The sequence below is a fragment of the Callospermophilus lateralis genome, chromosome 5 (genome assembly GCF_048772815.1).
Source record: "Callospermophilus lateralis isolate mCalLat2 chromosome 5, mCalLat2.hap1, whole genome shotgun sequence".
NCBI lineage: Eukaryota > Metazoa > Chordata > Mammalia > Rodentia > Sciuridae > Callospermophilus > Callospermophilus lateralis.
This window is the reverse complement of record NC_135309.1, coordinates 16,645,594-16,662,870: the sequence shown is the minus strand read 5'-3', so window position 1 is coordinate 16,662,870 and position 17,277 is coordinate 16,645,594. Positions and strand designations below refer to the sequence as shown.

The following is a 17,277-nucleotide window of genomic DNA, read 5'->3' as shown; positions in this document are numbered from 1 at the left end:
TCATTGCCTGTGCCTGGAGTGTTGACCCTATATTTTCTTCTAGAAATTGCATAGTTTCTGGTCTAATTCCTAGGTCTTTGATTCATTTTGAGTTGATTTTTGTGCAGGGTGAGAGATAAATGACTTATTTCATTCTTTTACATATGGAAAATCAGTTTTCCTAGCCCCATTTGTTTAAAACTGTCTTTTCTTCAATTATATTTTTTGGCACCTTTGTCAAAGATCAGATGACTCTAGATGTGTGGGTCTGTCTCTGTGTCTTCTACTCTGTACCTTTGGTCTATATGTCTGTTTTTATGCCAGTATCATGCACTTTTTATTAATACAGCTTTATAGTATAATTTGAAGTTGGGTATTGGGACATTACTTTTTTGACTCAGAATTGCTTTGGCTATTCTGGGTCTTCTATTCTTCCAAATGAATTTTGGGACTATTTTTCCTGGTTCTGTCAAAAATGTCATTGGTATTTTGATGAAGATGGTATTGAATCTGTATGTCGTTTTGGGTAGTACAGCCATTTTAACAATATTAATTCTGCCTATTCATGAACATGGGTGGTCTTTCCATCTTCTGAGGTCCTCTTCAATTTCTTTTTTTAATATTCTATATTTGTCATTTTAGAGGTCTTTAACCTCCCTTGGATAGATTTATTTATTCCTACGTTTTTTGGTGTTGTGCTGTTTTGCTATTGTGAGTGGAGTTGTTTTGGTTTTTTTTATTTCTTGCCCACCAGATTCATTGCTTTTATAGAGGAAAACTATTAGCATTTGTATATCAATTTTGTAACCTGTTGTTTGTCAAATTTGTTTATTAGTTCTAATAGTCTTTTGGTGGAGTTTTTTCCGATCATTTAGGTAAAGGACCGTGTCATCTGCAAAAAGTGACAATTTGACTTCTTCCTTTCCTATTTTTGTCCCTTTTATTTCTTTCTCTTGCCTAATGGCTCAGGCTTGAATTTCCAGCAGTATATTAAATAGGAATGGTGAGAATGGACAACATCTTGTCCCATATTTTAAAAGAAATGCTCTCAGCTTTTCCCCATTTGGTATGAGGTTGGCTTTCAGTTTTTTACATATAAGCTTTATGATGCTGAGGTTTCTTATATCCCTAGTTCTTCAGTGTTTCAAAAGTGTATTGTTCAATGAGTTCTGAAATTTTTCAAAGATTTTCTCTGCATCTCTTGAGATGACTAAATGATTTTTTCCTTAATTCCATTTATGTGATGAATTACATTTATTGTTTTGCATGTATTAAACCATCCTTGCATCCCTGACATAAAACCAACTTGGTTTTGGTGTACAATCTTTTTAATGTTTTGAACATGATTTACTAATATTAAATATTTTTTCACCTAAGTTCATCAGGGTTAGCGGTCTGTAGTTTTCTTTTCTTGACATGGCCTTATCTGGTTTGGGTATGAGTGTGATACTGGCTTCATGGAATGAATTTGGAAGCATTCCATCCCTTTCTTTTCATGGAATAATTTGAGGAGCATTGACATTAGTTCTTCTTTAAAGGTTTGGTATAATTTAGAGGGGAATCCATCTAGTTCTGGGCTTTTCTTCTTTTGGCAAGTTTTGTTGTTGTTGTTGTTATTGCTTCTAACTCATTGCTAGTAATTTGTCTATTTAGATTTTCTATCTTCTCTTGATTAAGTTTTGGCAGATTCTATTTGTCTAGAAATGTATCCATTTCTTCTAGTTTTTTCCAGTTTATTGGAGTGTAAGTTTTCAAAATAGTCCCCAATGATCTGCTGGATTTCTGGATTTCTGTGGTGTCTGTGACTTCTCCTTTTCTACCTCTAATTTTATTAACTTGGGTTTTCCCTTTTGCTTTTGGTTAGTTTGGATAGGGCTTATCTTGTTTATCTTTTCAAAGAAACAACTCTGTTTCAATGATCCTTTTTTATTTTTTATTCTAAATATTATTGATTTCAGGTCTGATTTTTATTATTTCCTTCCTTCAACTGGTTTTAGATTTTTTTCCCCCAAGATCTTTGAGATGTATCATGAGGTTGTTTATTTGGAATCTTTCTGATTTTCTTATGTAGTATAGCTATGGCTAGAAGCTTGCCTCTTAGAACTGCCTTCATAGTGTCCCAGAGGTTCTGATATGTTGTGTTGTTCTCATTTAAATCTAAGAATTTTTAAATTTCTCCCTTAATTTCTTCTGTTACTCATTCATCATTCAAAAGTGCATTGTTCAATCTCCATGTGTTTACAGAGTTTCTGTAGGGTTTTGTTATGTTGATTCTAATTTCATTCCATTATGATAGGATATAAGGAATTATATCAATGGTTTTAAATTTACTAACTGTTGCTTTTGTGGCCTAAAATATGGTCTGTTTTGGAGAAGGTTCCATGAGCCACTGAGAATAAAGTGTTTGAACTGTTGTGGAATGAAATATTCTATAGATGTCTGTTAAATCAATTTAATTTATAATATTTTGGGGGTCCAAAGAGTCTTTATAAAGTTTATATCTGGATGAACTATCTCATGGTGAAAGAGATGTGTTCAAATCACCCAGTACTATTGTACTAGGGTCTATCTAAGGCTTCAATCTGAGTAGTGTCTCTTTTATGTAATTTACTTACACCCATGTTTTGGGGCATGGATATTTATTATTCTTATGAATCTTCTTGATACTTGGGTCTTGTTTTTTAATTCATTCTGCCAGCCTTCCTTTTAATTAGGGACATGAGACCATTTACATTCAGTGTTATTATAAAAAGATGTTAATTATTGCCATTTTGATTTATTTATAAAGTTAATTTGGTCCTGTTTCTCATTTACTTAGCTACACTTCAGTGAAATTTGTCTAATTAGGATCCCATTCTTGTGGCTGTACATGATGTGAGGTTCACTAATTGTGTATTCATATATGAACATAGGAAAGTTATGTCCAACTCACTCTACTGTCTTTTATAATTCCAACCCCTTCCCTTCCCTTCATTCCCTTTTGTTTAATCCAGTGAACTTCTATTCTTCCCTCTCCTCCCCCTTATTGTGTCTTAGCACCCACATATCAGAGAGAACATTCAGCCTTTGGTTTGGGGGGACTGGCTTATTTCACTTAGCATGATAGTCTCCAGTTTCATCTATTTACCAGGAAATGCCATATTTTTATTCTTCCTTATGGCTGAGTAATATTACATTGTGTGTGTGTGCCACATTTTATTTCTATTCATCTGTTGAAAGGCACCTAGGTTGGTCCAGTGCTTTGCTAGTGTCAATTGAGCTGCTATAAACATCAATGTGGCTATATCACTGTAGTATGCTGATTGTTAGTTCTTTAGGCATATACCAAGGAGCTGGATAACTGGGTCAAAAAGTGGTTCCATTTCAAGTTTTCTTAGGAATCTCCATACTGCTTTCCAGAGTGATTGCACTAATTTACAGTTCCACTAACAATGCATGAGTGAACCATTTCCCCACATCCTCACCAATATTTATTGTTAATTGTATTCTTGATAATTGCCATTTGGACTGTAGTGAGATGGAATCTCGATGTAGTTTTAAATTACATTTCTCTAATTACTAGAGATGCTGAACATTTTTTCATATGTTTGTTGACCATTCATATTTCTTTTTATATGAAGTCCCTGTTCAGTTCCTTTGCCCATTTATTGATTGGGTTATTTGGTTTTGATGTCAACTTTTTGGAGTTCTTTATATATCTTGGGGACTGATGCTCTATCTGAGGTGCAGGTGGTAAAGGTGGTTCTCTCTTCACGTTCGTGATTATTACCTATGCTGTGAAGCAGCTTTTTGGTTTGATGTGCAGTATTTCTTTAAGTAAGTTAGGTAGTGCCAGTTTAGTTGTCATGAATTCTTTTAGTTTCTGCTCATCTTGGTAGGCAGAAATTTCTTCATCAAATTTGAAGGATAGCTTTGCTGGAAATAGCAATCTTTTTTGACAGTTATTTTCTTTTAGGACTTGGAACACATCATTCCAAGCCCTTCTGGCTTTTAAAGTTTGTGCTAAGAAATTAGAAGTGATTCTGATAGGCTTGCCTCTAAATGTGACCTGACATTTTTCTCTGTGGCTTTTAAAATTCTATCTTTTATCTGTATGTTCAGCATTTTAATTACAACATGTTGGGGAGAGGTTGTTTTTAGATCTTTTCCATTTGCAGTTCTGTATGCTTCCCATATCTGGATGTCCCTCTCATTCTGAAAGTTTAGAACACTTTCTATTCCATTCCATTAGCCTGCATCTCACAACCTTCCTCAATTGCAGTGATTCTTAATCTGGTCTTATAATGTTGTCCCAGAGTTCTTGAATATTCTGATCATGGTTTCTTCTTATTTTTTTCTTTAATGCTGTCTGATTGTTTAAGGTGGCCACTTTGCCTTCCAGCTCTGAGATTGTTTTCAGTGTGGTCTACTCTATTAGAGAGACTTCCAGTTGGGCATTTTATTTGATTTGTCTTTCATTTCCAGGATTTCTGTTTGGTTATTTTTCAGTATTTTTATCTCCTTATTGAATTTCTCATTCTTATCCTGTACTGACTTCCCTAATTCATATAGTTGTTTTTCTGTGATTTTTCTTGGAATTCATTGATCATTTTTATCATAATTTTTTTGAATTCTTTATCTAATGTATCATCCATTTCAATACATTTAGGGTCAGTTGCTGGTGAATTATGAATTTTATGAGGTGTCATATTACTTTGTTTCTTTATATTTCTGTATTCCTGTGTTGGGATTTATGCATCTGTCAGGAGGTGGCCCTTTTAGGGCATAGTCTTTACATTCCAAATTGTCCCAGTGACCTAGGTTGAGGCCCTCTTGTAGGTGTAGTATACCTAGCCATTGTTACTTCTATTTTTGCAATAGCAATGACTGACTGTAGGTAGGACCTGGGGGCCACCCCTATTCATTTCTACTTGGGGCCTGGTCATTAACTCAGTGTTTTCTCTCTGTTCTTTGTTTTAACATTCAGCTGAAGATTGTGTCATTAATTTGTGCATGGAGTGAGGTGCTCTGTCTTTTGTATAGATGTAGTTCAGCAGCAGATTCTCTACCCTGTGAACTTGGAGTGTCCCTGTATGTTCCCAGAACTTCACACAATCGAGCAAAATGAACAATAACAACAACAAATGCAAACAATATATACAAAAACTAAAATAAATACTTAGTTCTTGCTATGATATCTACAATATTAATTAACACACACAGAAACCAGAAATGGTGGGGTCAGCAACTGTGAACAGTAAAACCAATAACCATGAAATACATTTGGCTTTATAGCAAATGGCAGGTGTTAACTATATCATCCACAGCAGTAATAATTGCATTAGCATTGATGGGGAGGGCAGGAGTTGTTTTTAAAAGATTGTAAAAATAGAGTTAAGAGAAAATGAAATGTGATAGGAAGGTAGAAAAGAGTTTACAATTTCAAAAAGTGAGCAGAGAATGCAGAAAAGATGTAGCAGGTGATGGTTACAGGAAAAAGGTGAAATATAGAAACAAAGTATAGGGAGAGAGGGAAAGAGGACAGTAGAATTTGGCTATTAGAGAAGAAAGACAGAAAGAGAGACAAATGAAAACCGTATAAAACAAAGCCAAAATATACAAACCAAAAAATTCTAACCCTCAAAAGACAAACAAAAGTAACTAGGCTTAAAAATGCTGACAATGAGAAAGAATAAATATTTATATAGGTCCCTGAACCCATCATCACAGTAAGAACAATCTCTCTCTCGCACCCTCCCTCCCTCCCTCCCTCTCCCTGAAATCAAAAACAAACCCCAGAGCTCACAAATAAACACATACAGAGAAAGAGAAAAAAAAAAAAAACATTAATGAATAATGGAGGAATCATCTCTAATGAGGTGGTCAAAATAGTTGACCAGGATGGATGGTCACTGTCTACGCCTGTCTTTTCATTTCTTCTTGAGCTATGTACTAAGAACAAGCAAGCAAGGGCTAGGGGTTGGTAACCCCTTCCTCTTTGTATGTTGCTCTGAGGTCATTCCAACTGGAAGCTCAAAGATTGAAGTTGTCTGAAATAAGTTTCGGCTTCTCTTCTCATTAGTCTGAGGTTGGATGGATTGGGAAGTGCTGTCAGTTTTGCCTGCATAGACCAGATCAATGCCCCCCCACCCCCCGGGTGGGCTGCTGCAGAGTTGTATGAGGGGAGTTCCAGCAGGTGGAGCGTAGGTCCACCTAAGCTTGGCTGGCTTCCTTGGTGTGTGCCCTGGAGAGATTAGATCCATCTCCTCTAACAGGAGTCTGGATCTCAGAAATTTCTCAAGAATTCCACTTGTGGGCACAGAGCCATCCTTGACACAATCTTCTGCCCACAAGCACATGTTTCCAGGCTCAGTCCCGGGGTGTATTCGCACCTGCCTGTACAGATTCCTGACCGCTTCAACTGGCCACGTGAGTCCCCAGACTCAAAGGAGGATCAAGTTGGCCCCTCTTTGCTTTTCCTATTTGAATCCCCCTGGGCACAGTCCTCTCTGTTCCTGTTTCATGCACATTTGGCCATGTGGGAGGTGCTTGCTGATCTCCTGGCTCTGCAGCAGCAGCTGCAGCAGGGCTGCTTCCAGATGGCTCTACCTCAGCTCCTTGAGTCTTGAGCCATGGAGCAACTAGGAAAGCAGCCTTTCCTCTATTTTGCCATCTTGAATTCTCCCAGGTCCTTTAAAAAAATTAACTAGTTTAAGCATTTTGATTGGTGAAATTAATTCACTAACATTCAAAAATTATTGTTGATAGACTCTTCCTCCTGTCATTAAGTGTGTTTTGCTTATTTTGCACAGTTTATTTTCTTTTTTTACTTTTTTCTGACTTTCCATCTTTTTTTATTATTGTGATTTTGTGGTTTTCTGTCATGCCCTAAAGTTTGATTCTCTTCTCTTTTGTGTATTTGTTGGGGGGTCTGTGATACCAGTAACCATGGTCTCAAGGTTTTGGAACACAAAGAGGACCTTGGGGGTGATTGCAGTTGATTCTGGGATTTATAGTACTGTTAGATGCTTCTGTGTAACCAGGAGACCCAGATGATACCTTCTCCAGGTCCTAGGGCTTCCAGGGCTTTTGGAACTAGTACTGTTGTCCCAAAGTCCATAAGCCATGGAGGATATGTTCTCTGGGTTCCAAGATATGTACAGATCATGTTGGGGCTTTTAGTGCTGGTAGGTATGCTTCTGGGGGTATAGAACATGGAGAAGACCTTCCCTAGGTCTTATGTGTAGATACAGGTGGTACAGGGCTTGTGGTTTTGGAGCTGCAGGGTATAAAAGATAGTGCCCAAGGGTCGTGTGGGTAAAGCTCTGCTGTGGACAAGGTTGTGGTATTAATAGTTACTGTCCTAGGGATGACGGATATGGATGGGTCCTCTCCTTGACACCCAGGGACAGGCTAGAGTTAAGCTAAGGTTATTTTTCTACCTGCAGTCTCAAGTCTGTGGTCTTTGAAGATGACCTTTCCTAGTTCTTTCCAGGTCAGCACAAGGGGTTTGTGCCACTGATAGCTGCATTCCTAGAACTATGGAGCTGTACCGGGAACTCTCTCAGCTCCCAGTAGACAGGTGGAGGTGAAGCCAGGACTCTGCAGTAGTGGCTACTGTCCCAAGGTTGTGGGTCAGGGGAGATAGACCTTACCTAGATCTGAGGGGCAAAATCAGGTGGGGCTCGGGCTTGTAGCTAAGGTAGTCACTGGCCACAACTTCTGGCAAGGTTAAGGTTTTGGCTGGTAGCCGCTAACTCAAGAGGGCAGTAGTTCCCTTAGGGGTTTGCATAGAAGTGTGAGATAGGACAGGTAGGACTCAAGGGGAGGAGGAATGATTGGCAAGCTTTGTTTGGCCACTGTATACTTTGAGAGCCGGGGGCTGGAGGAGGTCCAAAGTGAGCTCCTTCTTTGGAGCCGAGGAGTCACTTTGAGACTAGCTGGCTTCCTAGACTGGACTTAAAGCTGCTGAGGACCGTGAAGCCCTCCTGCAGTGAGGACTGCAGAGTGCTGTGGTAGGGGTGCTGGCACCGGCCCCTTTCCCTTATTACAGAAGTATCCTGACTAGTCAAGAACTGGGTTGAAATTGTGAGTTGCTTTGTTCTTTAGGTTGCCTTCCTGACTCTCCGGGCTTATTTCCAGAGTTTTCCTTCCCACACTCTCTCGGCTTCTCCATTGCTGCCCTGACTCCTCTCCATGGCAAATTTGTGTTTAAGGCACCTCTGTTCCGCATCTTAGCACTGCTTCCTATTACTCGATCGAGACAGATGCTTACCCACTCCGTTTTCTCTCTTTTCTAATATATAAAGCTCTAATTTGGCCTCCACTAATAACTCTAAGCATATCTCAGTGCATTTGATATGCAGTTCTCCCACAATCCCTTCTTCTCTTACATAAAGTCTTTATTGATGAAAGATCTTTTGTATTCATATATTAATTTAAAAATATTTTCTTAGGCCCTCTACAGTCTCTGTTTCTTCCAAGTTGATTCATTCGCTTATTTGTTCCTTCTTATTGGCTTTCTTTCCTGTTGGAGAATTTCCTCCAGTATCTGGCAATCGTTGGCCAACTCTTCATAATTCAGAGCCCACATGAAAAATCTGTGAACCTGCGAGAGGGCCTGGCCAACGGGATGGCTATCCAGATGTCTATCTACCTGGGACCCTTTCCTTCCCAAGACAGATGCTTTCCAGGTGCTGGGTGGGCAGATCCTCCCAGCTGCCGCACTGCGGGCAGTTTGGGACTTGGGAAGTACAGGTCTCAGCATCTCTAGGCAGACTTCCACCCTTCATTTCCAGGTGACGCCTCATCCTGCTCTCTGCTGGGCCTGTTACCCCTCAATCCCAAGCTTCTTATTCTAATAATTCTAGAGAATAAGCTCCTGCTTTTTGGAGAAATGAGAAAGCATTGTACCTGGTCACAGGTGAAGCAGCAGGCCCCTGGTGATCTGATAGCTCCTGGTTCAGAGTTTCAACCCACCCGTCTGCTTCTGGCCTACCCACTCGGGCTCTCCTGAGGCACCTGTTGCCTGACCACCACCACCCCCTCTACCCAGGTTCCTAGAGGCAGGTTGGTCTCATCACCAACTCCCTCCTCTGCTCTGGAAGGTCAGTTACCATCCTCCGCCCACCTCCCCCTGCACATTATTGTGGGGCAAGTTCCTAGATGTGTCCAAGTTCACTACTGATTTCAGTTTCTTCTTTACTTTGCCATTTTGGCAAGAACTCCAAGGGCAGAAGGCAGAAATATCTTTGCCATCATGAAAGTATTAATTTTTTTCCCCAAATAATCCTTTGTAGGTACTCTCCTTTGTGACATGCGACCCATTCTCAGCTTCTCCTCCTGGTAGTAACCCCGTAGCTCTCCTTGGACACAGCTAGTTTTGGGACGGAATTTATTAACCTGTTTGGTGGACAAGACTTTACTTCCTCTCACCAGTTCTCCCCTCCTCCCTCATCTTCCCAAGGTTTTTAACATCACTTTGGAAATTCCCTATTGGTGGTTAACTTGGATATCAACACATCTGTATCCATCCTCAGCAACCACATCAGGTCTAATTGCATCTCCATGCTGGGAGGTGAGGCTGTGGCCACTCCCTTCTTCCCTCCCAGTTCAGGTTCAGACATTCAAGAACCTCTTAGGGGTGACTTTAGGTCAAAGCTCAGAGATTCCTCCCCTCTGGTCTCTCCTTCCATAGATTGCCTTCCAGAACACGTGACCTCTGATGGGGTAGGATCGTCCAACCTCCGTGAGGCCAGGCAGCTGGAGATCTATTCCCCTTTAGAGCAAGCTCCAAGGTTGTAGCTTTCCTGGTTTCCCAGGGCCAGGGGGTGTTTACAGGTCTCCCAAGACCCTGAAACTCTTGATGAATTCTTAGCAGGCAGACGTGACCTTGTAGGTGGGGGCCCATCTGGGCAGGCTGTGGATAATCATTTACCTCCTTCCTTTCCAGATCCCCTTCCTGGGAGCTGGGATCAAGATCCATGAGAAGAGAGTGTCAGAAAACCTACGGCCCTTCCATGACCGGATGGAGGAATGCTTCAAGAACCTGAAGGTCAAGGTGGAGAAGGAGTATGGCGTACGAGAGATGGTATGGAGGGTCCCTGTGTCTGGGTAAGGGGGGAGAGGGACCAGGGGAGTCGGAGCCCAAAGAGGCCCAGCAGAGGATCCTGCCCTCCGGGAGCCGGGATTGCTGGAGCTGACCCAGGGAGGCCTTCCTATGAACTTGACCCTTTCAAAGTCACCAAGAATGAATACCAGTTACTCAAGGGACTGTATCACCTCATTGCTGACATGCATACTGCATGCCAGGCCTGATCTAAGTAAGCATTTGACATCTACTGGGCCAGTTAATCATCCAGAGCCTGGCAGGGAGGAGTGGTTGTCAACCTCTGTGTCTCTTCTGAGGTGTCAACCTGCCCAAGGCTACAGAGAGAGTGAGTGAAGGTCAGGATTCACACTTGCTGTGTTGACACCAGAGCCACTGCTTTGGCCATCGAGCTCTGTGGCCTCAAGAGGCTGTTGGCCTGTTGCTCCCAGGGATATCATCTTTATCCTCTTCCCCATAAAGTGGAACGGTAAAATGTCAAGGCTGTACAGTCCCTTGGAGACCGTCAGATCCGACCCTCTCATTTTCAGAGATCCAGACAGGAAGGCGGGTTCCTGGAAGAGCCTCAGGTCTTCTCCACAGGACAGGTGGCCTTGCCAGCACCCCGCAGGCAGCTCCTGCAGGGCAATTCCAATGCCAAATAACTGAATTTAAGTCAAGTTGCCTGGGTTCAGAATACAGTCTCTCCCTTTAGGGGCCAGCCCCAAGCTCCAGGGTCCTGGCCCATCCTCACTGCTGCCCACCTGGCTGCACACTGGGAGCTTTCTCACTACCCCTCGGGTCTGGTAATCTGCTAACACAACCTGTGGGACTCGGGAAAGCACCACACAGACGGTGCCTGCTTATGATGATTCCACTCAATGGTTTTTTGACTTTATGATAATGTGACAGCAATATGCAGTCGGTGGGAATCGTGTTTTGAATTTCGATCTTTCCTGAGCTGGTGCTGCGCCGAACATACTCTTTCAAGCCCCTAGGCTTTGGAAGCACGGCTCCCAGCTGACCCCTTCAGTGCACTGTGTCACTAAGCCCGGATGTCAGCAGGCCAGGTGCACTCCATGTGGTTTTAAATTGTGATCTTTTCCACTTATGATGGATTCATCAATATGTAACCCCATCATATGGGAGGAGCTTCTGGTTGGGATCAAATCAGGATGAGCAAGATGAAGAGGCATATTCAAGTTAGGTGCCGTGGTGCACGCCAGTAACTTCAGCCACCCAGGAGGCTGAGCAGGAGGTTGGCCAGTTCCAGGCCAGACTTACCAACTTCACAAGACCCCATCTCAAAATAAGATGATCTGGGGGATGAAGCTCAGTGGTAGAGTGGCCCTGGGTCCACTCCCCATGAACTCAAGAAAAGAAAGGACATGCATAGGGTGCATTCTAGGAGTTTCCAGGCCCTAAGGACACACCCTGCTTCTGACACCTTAATGTATAATGACCCACTGGGAGTTCTTCTGAGCTTATGTGTCCAAGGTTCCCGTTGGGGTTTCATGATGAAGTTCTGATGGTGAGGCACTGGCCACTGGATTGAAATCCACCTCTCGGTCCTGTCCCCTCCCTGGAGGTTGAGCTGACATTACATGGCTCGAAGTCTCAATGACAGGGTTGGTCTTTCTGGCATGGCCAGCCCCCCATTCTGAGCTCTCTCATTAAAGTCAGATGTGGTCCCCAGGGCCACCATGAATAGCAAAGACACTCCTGTCATAGAAAATGTGAAGGGTTTAGAGGTTATCTCCCAGGGGCCAGGGACAGAGGCCAGCTGAATTCTTCATTCTATAGCAGCCCCCGGCCTCCACCGCCATGAGGCACTGTGCTGGTGGCCGCTCGGCCCCATGGTTCTGGAAGGCAGAGGCACGTGGCCCCAGCTGCCAATCACCCTGTTCTCCCCCTGCAGCCTGACTTCGACGACAGGAGAGTGGGCCGCCCCAGGTCCATGCTGCGCTCCTACAGGCAGATGTCCATCATCTCTCTGGCCTCCATGAATTCTGACTGCAGCACTCCCAGCAAGACCACCTCGGAGAGGTCAGTCCCTGTCCCCAACCCCAGAAGAGCCTCCCTCCCCCCCTCCAGCAGCCTCACCCCCACCTGCTGCTCACCTCTTTCAGTCTCGAGGCTCTCAAGCCTCATAACTGTCCATGGCTTGGGCCATTTTTCAAAAGTCATTTTCCTGAGGCCCCAGAGGGACCCACTGCAGTCTCAGGTCCCCAGTCCAGTGATCTGTTGGGCAGCCACAGCTCCTTACAGAGCCTGCATCCATCTGGAATGTTCTCACCCCTTGACAGGGGTCCCGTCCCCCCAGGAAGCTCCTCCCACCCAGATGGGCTGTCTCCATCACAGCTGCCGCACGGTCCACACCCCGTGGTTCCTCCTGCTTTACCCCTTCACTCACCTGGTAGAGGTTCCGTGCCTCCCTCAGGAGAGTCAGGCGGAGGCACCGCTGTCCAGTGAGGGGGCAGCAGCCACAGCGGCTGTGGCAGTTCCTGCTCCAGCAGAGGGAGGCACAGCACCAAGTGTCCAGCTGGCTCCCGGGACAGAGAGGAGGCCTGTGCTGCCTGTGTGAGGACTGCCCAGTGGGCCAGAGCGGGGGAAGACTGTCCCCAGCCATGTCCTAAGGAGTTCTGTGCGAGCACTTCAACCTGGAGGGAGGGGCGGTCGGTCTGGAGCCACATGTCACATCTGTCCCTGTAAAATCGCCCTGCCTTGTCACAGGATGCATCACTGCAGCTGTTCAGAGAACACGAGGGGTCACAGATCAAGTCAGGACAGGGGACTTGCTGTTTAAGTGACTCGCACTCCATCCCTGATGTTGGTCGTCCCCAGGGAGCCGTGCGGGTGCCTGGCTTCAATGCCCCTCGTTTCTGAGGCTGATAGAGTGGGCGAGGGCAGAGCCATGCTTTCCACAGCCAGCAAGCCATGACGGGCGGTCCCTGGGGTGCATGTGCCCTCTTCAAGGGGGCCTGGCTGTCTTGTTTCCACCATCTTAGAACCCTTTGGCTTTTCGCTGCCCAATGTGACTGTTTCAACAGTAGAGGCCACCGGCCAAGTGCTCAGCCCTCATCTCTAAGGTTGTGCAAATACCTCTCCCCACCATCATTTACTAAGGGAAACAGTGGAGAATCCCCCTGTTATCCGTTCAAGTGTCAGTGTCTGGATTCGAATCCAGACCCATGTTTTTAACCAGTTTTATCTTCTTGCCATCAGTCTTGCTACCTTCAATCTCCTTACCCTGTATTTTGAATGTTTCAAAATTGTCTCCCTAAAGTCTCTGAAAGGTTAGCTCATCCATCCCTGATGCTATAGTGACAGCTTAGTCAACATGAAGGTCTGCTCTGGCCCTCTGGGTCCCCACAAGGCAGTCCCACTGGAGCTCTAACGGCAGTTTCCACTGCTGTCCCACTTGCCCTTCAGCTTTGACCTGGAATTAGCTCCACCCAAGACTCCGAAAGTGGAAGAGGAGCCCATCTCCCCGGGGAGCACGCTGCCTGAGGTCAAGCTGCGGAGGTCCAAGAAGAGGTCCAAGAGGAGCAGCGTGGTGTTTGCAGATGAGAAAGCAGCAGCCGAGTCAGAGCTGAAGCGGGTGAGTGGCAGTGACGGGTCCCCCTCCAGGGGTGGACTCACTTCCATGGTGCATCTGGAAAGCAAGGAGGTGAAGCCCAGGCCCGTGTCTGCAACCAGGGCAGCTGGGATGCTGCAGGATTTGAACCCAGGCCCCCAGACTCCAGAGCTTGTGTGTGTCCTTTGACAAATTAGGGAGCAACTCTGACCCCACCAGCACCCTCCCGTGCCCGTAACCCGGGTGGGGATGCGGAGATGAGAACCTCACTGGGCTGGCTTTGAGCCCTTGGTCAAAGTTAATGATGAGACTTAGTATCAAACAGCCCTGAGTTCAGTCCTAGTTTCCCCCTGGAAACGCGGTTTGTTGAAGCACCGTGAGGACTTGGGAGGGAGAGAGGAACTCATTGTTCTGGCCAGAGAGGGGCTGTGAGATTAAAGGGCCAGCAGAGATGTCTCTGGGGGAGGAAGCCCCTGTCCAGGGACCAACTGCTCTTACCTAGGGGAGAAGGTGGAAGTAGTTTCTGTCTCCCCATCCTAGGGGCACGTTCACCTGATAGTCGAAATCGGTGTCCTCCAACACTCCTGACATTTCGGAGAACACAACTGTGCAGCCTTACGTGGCAGGCTGGCATGGAATGGTAGAAAACAGCATGAGTTCACTTTCTATGGAGCCCAGTCAGCACCCTCATCCCTCCCTTTCACGGCTCATGTTTGCCTCACTCTAAGCCCCTGTGCTATGTTTGTCCAGCTGTCCAGGAAGCACGAGTTCATGAGTGACACCAACCTGTCGGAGCATGGGACCATCCCCCACAGGATGTCCATCCTCTCTCAGATGAGCTTTGCCAGCCAGTCCATGCCCACCATCCCAGGTACGCATGCTGCCGCCAGCCTTGTGGGTGGATGGGGACCGTCCCGCACTGCAGTGGGGACCAGGCATCGTGGGGTGAGACTCTGCTGACAGCCAATCCTCTGGGTGCAGCCAGGCCGGCAGGGCTCCCTGGAAGCCTGGGTCCCTCAGAACCCACTGAGCACCTGCTGTCCCTGCATTCTGTTACCCGGGCCTCTCCAGGGCCAGAAGTCTGTCCTTGAGACCAGTGGCTTTTTTTTTTTAAGACCTGGAGAACTATTTCTGGGTTTACAAAAGCTGCCACTTACATGTTGCGGCTGCAGAGTGTTTGACGCCTAGATGGCACATTTTCCCTCCCACCACTCACCGTCCTGGGAGGAGGGTGGCCACTCACGGCTGGCTGCATTTCATTCACAGAGGGCATGGCAAGCAGCAGTCCTCAGTGGTCACTACGCCATGAAGGCTCTGCGCCAAGAGCAAGGATAGGGCGGGCTGCCCTCGTGACCACAGAGGGCCAGGGCAGCACCTGGGGCCAGGCCCTGCTTACCTGCCCCCGCCCCTGTCCTCTATCTGGCACTCACAGCCACAGAGTAGCTAATGCTGCTCTCCCTGCTGTACACACGTGGAAACTGAGGCACTGAGAACCTCACTACCGACTGTCACCAGCTAGAAAGTGGCGGAGGCTGAGCTTAGACCCAGGCCCTGCCCTGAGGTTGATGTGTGAGCAACACAGCCCTTCACCACCATCCTCGCTGTGGACCCAGTGACAACCTGGTGCTCTGTGCTTTTATTGCCAAAGCCAAAAGTCTGGTGGCCCATTTTTCAGGTCTTTGGGACTCCAAGCTGGGGAATGACCACCAGGGGGAACACACTCCCCCAGCCCCTGCCTTGGGTAGCAAGGAGAAATGCAGGTGCTGGGCAGGAAAGGAGGGACATGCTCCTGTGTCCCCTACCTCGAAGCCTTCCCCTATGTCTCCAGGCCTGGAGCTTTGGAAAGGCTCTGGCCAAGGGCAGGAGTTGGAGCAGCCCTCTGACTATAGGTTTGGCATTCCTCACCCAAGAGCACGGCTTCAGCAGTCCCTGGCATGGCGGGGCCTCCTGCCCACACTATGTCATCCATCTGCCTCCGAGACACCCTCCTGTCCCTGGGGCCCACCTCTCCTCCACTCTTACCCATGCCCGGGTCTCTGCTCTGCTTCCAGCCCTCACGCTCTCAGTGGCTGGCGTGCCCGGATTGGAGGAGACCAACGTGTCACCTCGCCTCAGCCAGACCTTCCTCCATCTCTCAGACGGTGACAAGAAGACGCTAAAGAGGAAGAAAGTCAATCAGTTCTTCAAGACAATGGTGAGGACCCAGGTGGGTGGGAGGAAGAGGACACTATCCAGAGAAGATGAGGATGTGTACGTGTGTGTACGTGTGTGTACGCTTGTGCACCGTGGGGCACGTGCGGACATGTGGCCACTTCCAGGAGGCATGACCAGGGGCTGAACCCTGTCCAGCAGTGCAGCCACCAATCCGTGGTTGCCCCTTTGGTCTTCCTGGATGAGCCCCAATAGCTGGCTGCCTGCCTTTGGAAGCTGAATTGTTTTTGTTGTTAAGGGAGCGGTTTCGCATTCTATTCATTGTACAAAATTCTTCAATTTAAAGTTAGCTTTGAATTACTGACCTTGAAGTCCTGGCTCCTCTTGTTTCTCGTTGGTCTTTGCTCACGATCAATAAAGTACAACACTTCTGATCCTAAAGGTGATAGTAAACCAGAATTGTGTTACTAAAATAACCACAAGTTTGCTGGGAGCACACAGCGAGTCAGGCGCGGCGCTGAGTGCTCCCAGGTACCATCCCATTCGATCCTCCACTGGCTTGAAGGATTTTCTAAGGCTCAGTTTGGCAAGTTCACCCAGCCAGCAAGTGGTCATGGAACAGCAAAGCTGTGGTCCACCCATGGCCCAGAACCACCTTCCTGGCCAAGCTCAAGGTCATAACCACTCACAATCACTTACTTGGCTTTGGGCAATCAGTGTAGAGGCCGGGGAGCTCCCTGCCAATGCTCGTGAGAATCCCGTCTTACTGCTGTTTATCTCCCCCATAGCTGACCAGCAAATCCAACGAGGAAGGCAAGCAGATCCCAGACTTCTCGTCCACCGACATTTAGATGCTGCCGACCAGACCTGCCAGGGAGGGAAGTTTCCAGAAGAGGAGAGGCCTAATTATGACACCAAAGCCTCAAAACATGGGAAGACCCTCCCTGTAAGTTGTCCTCAATTGCAAGACACAGAGGGGCTGACTGAACTTGAGTGGCAAGAGCCCAGCATTCCCCGGGGCAGCCACCTGCTGGTAGGTGGACAAGGAAGCCCCACCCTGGAGTCCCAAACCACGAGGAGCTGCAGCCTCAGTACAAGGAACTGTGTTTTTATTTCATTTTCTCAGTCTCCACACTTAACAGAACAGCCTTTAAATATTCCTTTTTATTTTTAGTTAATAGTTTTGTACTTTACATTTTTTAATACAACCACCCAGGTCCTTTTTTAGCTTATCGTCTCCAAAATATTGCTCTTTCTTACTGACAATAAAATTGGTTCTGTGGTTTAAATCAGCCTTGTTGCCTAATTCTGCCCAGGTAGGAAGATGGGGGGCTGTAGTGCCCGGCACTGCCCAACCTGATGTCAAAGCTCCCCACTTCTTCCTGCTATCCCCAGGGATCTCGCCATAACTCTGGGCTTTTAGGGGCAAACCCTGGGGCACTGAGCAAGTCCACCAAGAAGACTTTCACACCAACATCCTCTACTTCTGGAAAGAGATGGCCAA

At 46.4% G+C, this 17,277-nt stretch overlaps 1 protein-coding gene across 1 annotated transcript in view; it reads left to right on the top strand.

The window, feature by feature from the left end:
• The window catches only part of LOC143398987 (dedicator of cytokinesis protein 2), a 401,674-nt gene extending 384,666 nt beyond the window's left edge, over positions 1–17,008 (top strand). The window contains exons 47-52 of the mRNA XM_076855686.2: positions 9,911–10,048; positions 11,964–12,091; positions 13,478–13,646; positions 14,373–14,493; positions 15,674–15,816; positions 16,562–17,008. Of these exons, the coding sequence (XP_076711801.2) occupies positions 9,911–10,048; positions 11,964–12,091; positions 13,478–13,646; positions 14,373–14,493; positions 15,674–15,816; positions 16,562–16,624 (762 nt within the window). The 3' untranslated portion in view covers positions 16,625–17,008. The remainder of the gene's footprint in view (positions 1–9,910; positions 10,049–11,963; positions 12,092–13,477; positions 13,647–14,372; positions 14,494–15,673; positions 15,817–16,561) is intronic.
• The last annotated feature ends 269 nt before the right edge of the window (positions 17,009–17,277 follow it).